We start from the raw sequence: 12,458 nt of genomic DNA, 5'->3' as shown, positions 1-12,458 counted from the left end.
TTTATAGTGCCGAATGTGTTGCTCATATCACCCGGTTTCTCACCAGCTGTGATTACTGACTCATAACATTGGACAATACGAACAGCATTTCACATAGGTTAAAAATACATAAAAAATTGGACTACTAGAAAATAGCGCCCACGTTCTAATATAAACGGACAGCCGGTTATCCGTCCTATCATATCCCCCTGAGGAAGGCACGTGACCCTGTGCTGACACACGTAGGGGAGGGGCTACAGTGGAGACGGAGCCAGGCTGCATACAGAGAGGAACACACTGGGCACTATCCAAGTGCATATATTGTATTCTGCCTGTACAGATTGGTGCGCTACAAGCACTTAAGGCATGAATGTACCCTTACATTTATCTTAATAACATTTCAAGAAGGTAAAGCACTATTAGACTTTTTCCCCCCCCCTCTTGAAACAACACTAACTACAACATATAAGGAGCTTCGTCACCCAGAGGAGAGCACCCCCCCCCCCCCCCCCCGGGGAGAGGAGGAACAACAAGCCCAAAATATCCAAGTGTGGATGTCATATTGTTTTTTTCATATTATTATATGCATTATTTGCAGTCACATTGGTCATTTTGATAAAAACTGTCACGCATTCTAATATGCACAAATTTGGCACACAAAGGCAAACACTTGGGATATACAAGGTAGCAACCTTCAATGTATGTTGATTCTGATTTTAAAGCACAGGAGTATTTTTGTATGGGAGGCACACCCACAGAGCAGCAAATAATCCATCATTTACCAAAATCGCACAAATTGGATGTCAAATAGCGTTTTTCATATTATTATATGTATAATTTACTGTCACATTGATAATTTTGATAAAAAACTGTCACGCATTCCAAGATGCACTATTTTGGTGCATCAAGGCAAACACTTGGGACAAGGTAGCAACCTTCAATGTATGTTGTTGATTCTTGTCTTATAGCACAGGATTATTTTTGTATAGGTTATCAGCATATCTCACATTATAATATCACTGTCATTAACCCATCAGTCACATTTGTGTATGCACAGCACTATAATTATTTAATATTGCTTGTTTTTGTATAGAGAAAGCACAGTGATTGCAGCATATATACCAACACATTATAGCAGCTCACAGGACACACTTAATTGTTAATTTAAAAAAGGGTCATGCACTGCCTTTTGTGTGATATTTGTGAGTAGGGCAGCTCAACTAAATAAATGGGCTGCCCTAAAAACAAAACCATGCAAAAACATATGCTCTTGTCGTACCTGCATAAGTGTGAAAGGAGCTTTAGAATATACACTCTTAGATCATTTTTATTAACCAGCACAGCTTATACAGTGGGGAAAATAATGATTTGATCCCTTGCAGATTTTTGACCACTTACAAAGAATTGAAAGGTCTATAATTATTATCATAGGTGTATTTTAAATGATAGAGACAGAATATCAACCAAAATCCAGAGGAGTTGCAGTTCAGTGAGTAAAATAAGTATTTGATCCCCAAGCAAAACATGACTAAGGCTGGGTTCACACTGATGGGAATTGGATGGAGCCAGTTCACTCAGCTCTGGAGCTGCCGCGGTCCATACTGGAAAATGGTCTTTTGCATCTTCTGGTCCATTTCAGGTGCAAATTCAGCCAAACATTCTGACCTGATTTGCACCTGAAACAAAGAACAGGGACGCACCCAACCCACTACTGTGAGCCACGGCCGCAGCTAATGGGATCCAAGCATGCACATAGGTAAGACGTTTCTTGTTATTGGTTACCAGGTTTGCACATATTTCAGGCGAAATTTTGGTCCACTCTTCTTTACAGATCTTCTCTAAATCCTTAAGGTTTTTTGGCTGTTGGTTGGCAACTGAAGTTTCAGCCCTCTCCATAAATTTTCTATAGGATTAAGGTCTGGAGACTGGCTAGACCACTCCATGACCTTAATGTGCTTCTTCAGCCATTTCTTTATTGCCTTGGCGGAATGTTTTGGGTCATTGTCATGCTGGAAGACCCATCTTCATTGTTCTGGCTAAAGAAAGAAGGTTCTCGCCCAAGATTTTACAATATACGGCCCCGTCTATTGGCCCCTCAATGCGGCAAAACCTGCCTATATAGCCTATACAGACGCAAAGCTTAATGTTTCCACCTCTGTGGTTCAATGTAGGGATTGTGTTCCTAGGGTCATAGTCAGCATTTTTCTACCTCCAAACATGGCGAGTCAAAGAGCTCAATTTTGCTCCCATCTGACCACAGCACTTTCTCCCAATCCTTCTCTAAATTATTTAGATGTTCTTTGGCAAACTTCAGACCGGCTTGTACATGTGTCTTCTTGAGGAAGGGGACCTTGCAGGTGCAGCAGGATATTATGTAACCAATGGTTTGTTTGGTTACTGTGGTCCCAACTGCCTTGAGATCATTTACAAGCTCCTTCTGTGTAGTTCTGGGCAGAACCCTCACTTTTCTCACGATTATCCTTACTCCATGATGTGGAATTTTGCATGGAGAGCCAGCCCGGAGGCGATTTTTTTTTTTTAATTTCTTCCATTTACGAATAATCGCTCCAACAGTTGTCTCCTCACTAAGCTTCTTGCTGATGGTGTTGTAGCCCATTCCAGATATGTGCAGGTCTACAATCTTGTCTCTGACATCCTTTGCTATCTCTTTAGTCTATAACGAGGTTTAAATGGAAGAAATGGATTCTGTGGACAGGTGTCTTTTATACACATAATGAGTTGATATTAGGAGCACCTTCTTAAATTGACAGGACTAATCTGTGTACCACATATGCACATTATTTAGCCAGTCTGAGGGAAACCAGATTTATTGTTGGTTGGTAGGGGATCAAATACTTATTTTACTCACTGAACTGTAACTCAATTTATAACATTTGTATCATATGTTTTTTCTGGATTTTTGGTTGATATTCTGTCTCTATCATTTAAAACACACCTATGGTAACAATTATAGACCCTTCTTTTCTTTGTAAGTGGGCAAACTTACAAAATCTGCAGGGGATCAAATAATTATTTTCCTCACTTTAGGTCACCTCTGATTTTGTTTCACTTTATTACTAAAGCTGGACTTTTCCTGACTTCATGGATAAACCCTGAAAACATGATGGAGATCAGATATCACTCACCAGTGGAATGTCCACCCCCCATAGCTCTCCCCCTAGCTTGCAGTTCATCTGCAGTAGGATTTTCTGTGCAATGCTCCTCAGTTTTGCTGGGTTAGAAATTGTTTTTGTGTTCACAACCTGTTAAGAAGAAATGAAAATTCAAAGCATTATTGTTCAAAACTAACCTGTTAGGTCAATACTTGTGCAGGAATCTGAACATTCTAAAATTGCCATACATGGAGCAAGCTTACTTATGAAATATTTATTTTTCATCTACTATGAGATTTAGGAAATCTTTTCAAGTTTAGGTTATACTGCTGCCTATGGGAGGACTGGACACTGGCAAAAAAAAAAGTTGGCTACCCTAGGATAACCCCTCCTACTACCAGCATGGCCTTAGTATTATTCTAATGTCCCAGGAGTATAGTCATCTTTTTGTCAGCTCTGCTGTGTAAAAGACCAAGCTATTTTCGCTAGCAACATTTTTTTCTTCAATCAAGACTCTACACTATTGCTAAAGCTGGTCTCTCGACTACAAATTACCAGATTTACAGCTGTCTTCAGCCTTGTTTTTGGAGGGCAGCACCTGGATCCTGCTGAATTGGACATTGTGGGATAGCTGCAATCATCCCTTGGGTGGAGTGTCACACATGCTTCATGTTGTTTTTCCCACCTATCAAGGAAGCCTCTCCTCGCTGATGGTCATGCTCTGTAAAGAGCCTCAAGGAACTTCAGTTGAGTTTGGTCACCACCGGCCATTCAACCCCCACCAACTATAGCTGTCTGGGATTTTTACGCATCTGAGGCTCGTAACCTCAGGCTTAATAATTTATAAAGTTATCCCCCGCGCTGTTGTGGGTATGGGTTTAAATTAAGTGCGTATCTGTGGGATGGGGGGCTGCTGCTAACACTTGAAAGCTTATCCTTGGCCTTTTTTTACAGTTAGCGATAAATGGTGTAGTGCTGCGCTGCCTCTCTAATAAGCGTGATGTGATTTACATATATTTCCAAGCAGTACTAGTATATTCACATTAATAATACATATATTAATAAAAAACGTATATTAATGAGATGATACAAAGAGAAAGTGCTGTATGTGATGATACAGTAAAAAATGAAGTGCCAAGTGATATTTGTGCAAAGTAGCGATATAATTGCAACAAATGAGGTAGTGAGATTTTTTTGCAACCCAGTGACATATAAATTATGCAACAAAGTGCTTAAGTGCTGTGCGGTCACAAAGGTGCTTGAGGTAAACATAAAGAATAAATACATTGATATACTACAACAGATAATCAATAAATGCACATATATCCATGTGGTCAACCAAGTCCATAGCTGCGTGAAAAAAATATAAATATAAAGTGCTATCTTGTTAGTCACCAATAAAGTCCAATATAGTGTATAAACATATAAAAACAGTGAATACACTTTCCACAGTGGTGCAAAACCTTGGTGGGCAGACAGATATCCTTTTAGGGTGCAGGAAAAACTGGATTTTTGACTTACCGTAAAATCCTTTTCTCTTACGTTCATTGACGGACGCAGTTCTCTCTGATTCATATCAGTAGGGTAATACTGCCCCCTACAGGAATAAGACACTAGGCAGAAAAAAGTTCTGGCTACGCCTATGGGCAGTCCCGGAAGGTAAACCCTCTCTCTTCCTGCATAGGATGAAAGTTTTGTATCAAAGCAGTGTCAGAAAAGTAACACCAACCCAACTCAAAATAGAGGGGCGGGTACTGCGTCTGTCAATGAACTTAAGAGAAAAGGATTTTAGGGTAAGTCAAAAATCCAGTTTTCTCTATCGTTCATTGACGGACACAGTTCTCTCTGATTCACATAGGTGTGCACAGCCTATTGCATTAGGGTGTGCACACCAAAACTCAAACTCACATGCGCATATATATATATATATATATATATATATATATATATATATATATATATACAGTGGGTACGGAAAGTATTCAGACCCCCTTAAATTTTTCACTCTTTGTTATATTGCAGCCATTTGCTAAAATCATTTAAGTTCATTCTTCATCCTCATGAATGTACACATAGCACCCCATACTGACAGAAAAACACAGAATTGTTGACATTGTTGCAGATTTATTAAAAAAGAAAAACTGAAATATCACATGGTCCTAAGTATTTAGACCCTTTGCTCAGTATTTAGTAGAAGCCCCCTTTTGATCTAATACAGCCAGGAGTCTTTTTGGGAAAGATGCAACAAGTCTTTCACACCTGGATTTTGGGATCCTCTGCCATTCCTCCTTGCAGATCCTCTCCAGTTCTGTCAGGTTGGATGGTAAACGTTGGTGGACAGCCATTTTAAGGTCTCTCCAGAGATGCTCAATTGGGTTTAAGTCAGGGCTCTGGCTGGGCCATTCAAGAACAGTCACGGAGTTGTTGTGAAGCCACTCCAATATTTTAGCTGTGTGCTTAGGGTCATTGTCTTGTTGGAAGGTAAACCTTCGGCCCAGTCTGAGGTCCAGAGCACTCTGGAGAAGGTTTTTGTCCAGGATATCCCTGTACTTGGCCGCATTCATCTTTCCCTCGATTGCAACCAGTCGTCCTGTCCCTGCAGCTGAAAAACACCCCCACAGCATGATGCTGCCACCACCATGCTTCACTGTTGGGACTGTATTGGACAGGTGAGGAGCAGTGCCTGGTTTTCTCCACACATAGCGCTTAGAATTAAGGCCAAAAAGTTCTATTTTGGTCTCATCAGACCAGCGAATCTTATTTCTCACCATCTTGGAGTCCTTCAGGTGTTTTTTTTTAGCAAACTCCATGCGGGCTTTCATGTGTCTTACACTGAGGAGAGGCTTCCGTCGGGCCACTCTGACATAAAGCCCCGACTGGTGGAGGGCTGCAGTGATGGTTGACTTTTTACAACTTTCTCCCATCTCCTGACTGCATCTCTGGAGCTCAGCCACAGTGATCTTTGGGTTCTTCTTTACCTCTCTCACCAAGGCTCTTCTCCCCCGATAGCTCAGTTTGGCCGGAAGGCCAGCTCTAGGAAGGGTTCTGGTCGTCCCAAACGTCTTCCATTTGAGGATTATGGAGGCCACTGTGCTCTTAGGAACCTTAAGTGCAGCAGAAATCTTTTTGTAACCTTGGCCAGATCTGTACCTTGCCACAATTCTGTCTCTGAGCTCTTCAGGCAGTTCCTTTGACCTCATGATTCTCATTTGCTCTGACATGCATTGTGATCTGGAAGGTCTTATATAGACAGGTGTGTGGCTTTCCTAATCAAGTCCAATCAGTATAATCAAACACAGCTGGACTCAAATGAAGGTGTAGAACCATCTCAAGGATGATCAGAAGAAATGGAAAGCACCTGAGTTAAATATATGAGTGTCACAGCAAAGGGTCTGAATACTTAGGACCATGTGATATTTCAGTTTTTCTTTTTTAATAAATCTGCAACAATGTCAACAATTCTGTGTTTTTCTGTCAGTATGGGGTGCTGTGTGTACATTCATGAGGAAGAAGAATGAACTTAAATGATTTTAGCAAATGGCTGCAATATAACAAAGAGTGAAAAATTTAAGGGGGTCTGAATACTTTCCGTACCCACTGTATATATATATATATATTTATATACACACACACGCAAACACCCTTATAAATAAATGTGAACAAACATTTAATTGTATTAAATAAATAAAACTTTATTTTTGTAACTTATTAAAACATTTAATTGTTTATAGTGGTTGAAGGGCAGTAAAAACTGAATTTTTGTAAAATCTTACCTGTAAAATTCCTTTCTCTGAGTCCTCTGACAGTCGCCGCCTCTTCATATTCGTCACATATGGGGTATTAGACTTTGCTCCGAAGGAGTAGCTAGGCAACAGAATATGTTAACATTAAAGCTTTTAACATATCCCACCCTCAAGGGGTGGTCCCCTCAGTCAATACCCTCCTACTTCCTGCAACCATATCTCAGTTTTAGTGGAATAGCAGTAGAGTATACAACCAAACCCCAAAAGAGGGGCGGGGGCGGCGACTGTCGGAGGACTCAGAGAAAGGAATTTTACAGGTAAGATTTTACAAAAATTCCGTTTTCTCTTACGTCCTCCGACAGTCGCCGCCTCTTCATATTCGTCACATATGGGGACGTCCCAAAGCAGTGCAAACATGAGGGGTGGGAAACGCATCCGCGCCGAAAAGGCAACGCAGTCTCCGCATCAAAGAAAGGAATCTTACCAAAGGAAGGAAACCAGCTGGGCAACAGGAAAAACAAGTGCTCAACAGGAGCAACAACCCAGGAAAAGACAAAAAACCAGGGGATACAGAACTTATCCCAACAGCCAGAGGTCCCCAACAAAGGACCCTAGGGAATTGCCGCACTAAGAACCTTGCGGCCAAAGGAAGCATCCGCCGATGCCTGAACATCTACTTTGTAGAATTTTGTGAAGGTGTGTACGGTCGACCAGGTCGCCGCCTTACACACCTGGGCTACAGAAGCCCCATGACGACAGGCCCAAGACGTACTCAACGATCTAGTAGAGTGCGCCTTCACAGGCACAGGGGGAACCTTCCCCTGCAAGGCATAGGCCTGTTCAATGGTCTGCCTGATCCATTTGGCGATGGTAGAGGCCGACGCCGCCATGCCCTTCCGAGGACCCTCTGGAAGAACAAACAAGGAGTCCATCTTTCGAAAAGACTCAGTCGATTTAAGGTAAACCCTTATCGCCCGAACAACATCCAGAGAATGCAATCTCACCTCCTTTGGATGTTTAGGCTTCGCGCACAGCGAAGGTAAGACAATATCCTCATTAAGATGGAATTCCGAAACTCGCTTCGGAAGAAAAGAAGGATTAGGTCGCAAGACCACCTTATCCAAATGAACAACCAGGTACGGAGACTTGCAGGACAAAGCTGCCAGCTCCGACACTCTGCGAGCCGAAGTGATCGCCACCAAAAAGGCGACCTTTTTGGACAACATAGACAACGAGAACTCCCTGATCTGTTCAAAAGGAGCACGTTGCAACACAGACAGAACGAGATTCAAGTCCCAAGGGGGCAAAGGATCCCTCCTAGGAGGAACCAGATGCCGCACACCCTGAACAAAAGTGCCAACCAAGGAGTTGGAAGCCACGGGACGTTGAAACAGAACGGCCAGCGCAGACACCTGACCCTTTATCGTAGCCAGCGCCAAGCGCTGATCAACACCCGTTTGAAGGAAAGACAGCACACGGGAAACCGAGTACGTGCGGGGTGAAAACCCCCTGGACTCACACCAGGCAAAATAGGCCTTCCAAGTACGGTAATAAACCTTCCCCGAGGAAGACTTCCTCGCGTTGATCAAAGTATGAACGACCTCTGGAGAGACCCCTCTCCTTCAGGACCTCGGTCTCAACAGCCAGGCCGTCAAAGCCAGCGACTGTAAAGCAGGATGGTAGATCGGTCCTTGAGACAGTAGATCGTCTCGAAGAGGCAGACGCCACGGGGCGTCGACCGCCAGATTCACGAGGTCTGCGTACCAGGACCGGCGAGGCCAGTCCGGTGCCACAAGAATCACCGAGCTGCGTTCCGAGTGTAACCTGCGAAGGAACCTGGACAGCAACTGAATCGGTGGAAACGCGTACATCAGCCTGTACTGATGCCACGGGGCCACTAACGCGTCCGACGCGTCTGCCCGAGGGTCGCGCGTCCTTGCCACGAACCTTCTCACCTTGTTGTTGAGACGAGACGCGAACAGGTCCACATCTGGAAGACCCCACTGCGCGCACAACATCTGGAAGACAGCCGGGTGGAGAGACCATTCCCCCTGATCCAGGGTCTGGCGACTCAGATAGTCCGCCTGCCAGTTCTCCACCCCCGGAATGTGAATCGCCGTTATCGCCGGGACATGAGTCTCGGCCCAAGACAGAATGTCGGCCACTTCTCGAGCCGCTCGGGCACTCCTGGTGCCCCCTTGGTGGTTGATGTAGGCCACCGCCGTGGCATTGTCCGTCTGCACCCGAACCGGGCAGCCCTGCAGCCGGTCCGTCCAGCGATGAAGACAGAGACTTATCGCACGCAATTCCAGAATGTTGATCGGAAGGGAAGACTCCCCCTCCGACCAAGTTCCCTGGGCGGACAGAACGCCCAGAACACCACCCCAGCCCGACAGGCTGGCATCCGTGGTGATCACCGTCCACGAGACAGGACGAAACGACTTGCCCCCGGAAACCAACGGGGACTGGAGCCACCACAGAAGGTTTCTTCTGGTGCGATGACTCAACGAGATTTGAAGATCCAGAGATTGAGGTCGCCCGTCCCACCTGGACAGGATCTCCGCTTGGAGACCCCGCGTGTGAAACTGGGCGAAGGGAATCGCCTCGAAGGCCGAGACCATCAATCCCAGACATCTCATGCACGTCCGCAGAGACGAGTGCGGAACGTCCCTGAGGGACCTGACTTCCTCCTGAAGAGTTCTGAGTTTGTCTTCCGGCAGGAAGACCTTCGCCTGCACCGAGTCCAGAATCATTCCCAGGTAGGGAAGACGAACCGACGGACTCAGCGTCCAACCAAACTCCTGCAGAGTTTGCATCGTGACAGACAGGTCCTTCTCCAGACCCTGGCTGGTCGCAGACCGAACCAGAATGTCGTCCAGATACCCCAGGACAGAAATGCCCTGGGCCCTCAATAATGCCAGAACCGGCGCAAGCACCTTGGTGAAGACCCGTGGAGCCGAGGCGAGACCAAAAGGCAACGCCACGAACTGGTAGTGATCCTCCGCAATGGCAAATCGAAGGAACCTCTGGTGACCCTCGAAAATGGGGATGTGAAGGTACGCATCCTTCAAATCGATGGAGGCCATGAATTCCCCCGGAACCAGGGCAGCCACCACCGACCGCAGGGATTCCATGCGGAACTTGCGAACCCGCACAGAGCGGTTCAGAGCCTTCAAGTCCAGAATTGGACGAACCTTGCCCTCCTTTCTGGGCACGGTTAACAGATTGGAATAAAACCCCCGAAATCTGTCCCGATGAGGCACCGGAACCACCACTCCCTGAGCCCTCAGGTCCCGCACCGCCAGGTGCAGGTCCCGCAAACGCTCTGGAGACAGTTGAAGATTTGAGGGAAAAAATCTGCTCTCCGGCCGAGAGAGAAACTCGATCTTGTAACCAGATCGAACGATCTCCTGAACCCATCTGTCCCGCACACGGGCCAACCAGGGCTGAAGAAAACCGAGCAAGCGTCCCCCCACCCCAAAACTGGGTGAGGGCGCCCCTTCAGGCCGAACTGTTATGGGCCGCAGATCCGGATTGACCGGACTTCTGTTTCCCAGACCAGGGCTTCTTCTGAGAGCCTTGACCTTTGAACGGCTTGCCCTTGTAGTGCGGCCGAAAGGCACGAAAGGACCCCTGAGGGGGCCGAAAATTAGCATGCTTCTTCCCAGAAGCCCCCTTAGCCTTGGGGAAATGGGGCAAGAGAGTGCTCTTACCTCCGGTGATCCCCTTAATCAACACATCCAAGGACTCCCCAAAAAGGCGAGACCCATCATAAGGCAGATTGGCTAAGGTCTTACGTGTAGATTGGTCCACCGACCAACATTTTAACCAAACCAGGCGGCGAGACAACACCGCCACGCTGTGCACACGTGCAGCCAACGGAACCAGGTCCAGGTCCGCATCACACAGATACATGACACCTTGGTGTATTTGATCCACCATATTCAGGGTCGCCGGCGACGCCGAATCGGCCACTAGGACGCGCCTAAGCATCTGCGTCCAACTTGCGATCGCCTGGGCCGCCATGAGAGAAGCAAACAGAGCCTTAAGCATAGAACCCGTAACAGAATAAGTATGACGGGCAAGAGACTCCAATCTCCTATCCGTGGCATCACGGAACACAGGGGAATCCTCTGCAGGAATCGCAGTGGCTTTGTTTAAAACCTCAATTGCGTGATCCACCGGGGGAGGCACACACCACCTTTCATCAGTGGAAGGGGAGAAAGGATAACGCAGCTTGAATCTACTTGGTACAGCAAAAGGTTTGCGCAGATTGCGCCATTGTTCCTTAACAGCGCGCTGAAAATCATCATTGCAGGGAAAAACCTGCGGTGTCCTGCGTTTTCTCTGCGTCCCATAAGCCGCCAAGGCGGCGGGGGGACACACTTCATCCTGCAAACGCAGCGTTTGCTTTATGGAAGCAATCAACTCATCCATGATTGCAAGCTCTTCAGGCGAGCCAGGGGGAGAATTATCAACCCCCTCAACCTCAGCCTCCACCTCGGACCCCACTAGATCTAGGGAGGAGCGGGACCCCGATAAGGAGGCCCCCGCCATAACAGCCCCATCACCTTCACCCTCAGAATCAGAGGAAAGAGCAACTCTGGGCCTTTTAGTAGATTGAGCAGCCACCAGCATCTGTACCTGAGCAGCAAGGCCAGCCACAATAGTGGCTAAATCCCCCCCTGGGGGGGAAACAGCGGTCCCCTGGCTTTCCACCAAGGCTGTAGGAAATTTGCCCTCCTGAGAATCCATTGCCCCTGTAATGCTGTACAATAAAGGGTTAACTGCCCCTTTAAGCAAGCGCGGCAAGCGCAGCCCACCGCACCACACTCAAGCACAATGAGACCCCCACAGGGAATATGCAAACTGAACACAGGCAATGGATAGCAAGAACAGAAGGATAAAACCCGAGGAGACCCTCGCCGCTGCCTCGATCGGTGTTCCTGGAAAGAGGAAGTGATGCTGCCAGGGCGCTCTATGAAAGCCTATGGAGGCTACAAGAAAATGGCCGCCATGCATGTAAAACATGCGGCCGGAGCGAGTGTAGGCAAAATGGCGCCGTTTGGCGCGGAAACCGCCGCTCCACAGTGCAGTAAAGCACACATGACATCCCTGTATAAGAATACATGTCAGATCGCCGCAGCGATCGCTGTATATGCCCAAACATGCCAAAAAAACATGCCCCACAGCACACAGCTTCACACACTGATCAGACTGACACACACAGTGTCACACAGCTCCCCCCCCCCCCTTGCAGCCCACAGCATGCAGCCGAGAGATAGGGAGACAAGCAGTGTGAATAGAGGCAGGTTACACAGTCCCAGACTGACACCCCCCCAGACAGACAGGTCCCCACATAAATACACTTACCTCACATGGCGTGGGGGACCCGCACAGGCGAACAAGCCGCTGCACATGAGGCAGGGAGAGTCGCAATTCAAGACGCACAAAATGGGGGTTAAGAAACCGCACAGCGTCCAGTGAGGTAGCCACCTCACCAATCATCCCTGCACCGAACAGGGATGGGTCGTTCACTGTGCCAGGAGCGTTACCTGGCTGAACGCTCGATGGCAGGCTGGGAAGCCACTGACCCACAACCTGCGACCAGGGGGATCAGCCC

General features: G+C 47.0%; 1 protein-coding gene across 1 annotated transcript in view; it reads right to left on the bottom strand.

The window, feature by feature from the left end:
* PIWIL2 (piwi like RNA-mediated gene silencing 2) overlaps positions 1-12,458 on the bottom strand; it is a 727,256-nt gene that overhangs the window by 98,375 nt on the left and 616,423 nt on the right. Inside the window, exon 16 of the mRNA XM_082255773.1 lies at positions 3,126-3,242. Coding sequence (XP_082111899.1) covers positions 3,126-3,242 — 117 coding nt within the window. The remainder of the gene's footprint in view (positions 1-3,125; positions 3,243-12,458) is intronic.

Source organism: Pelophylax lessonae, assembly GCF_965119305.1.
Source record: "Pelophylax lessonae genome assembly, chromosome: 4".
Lineage (NCBI taxonomy): Eukaryota > Metazoa > Chordata > Amphibia > Anura > Ranidae > Pelophylax > Pelophylax lessonae.
The sequence above is the reverse complement of the archived record's forward strand: the minus strand, read 5'-3'. Positions and strand labels throughout refer to the sequence as shown.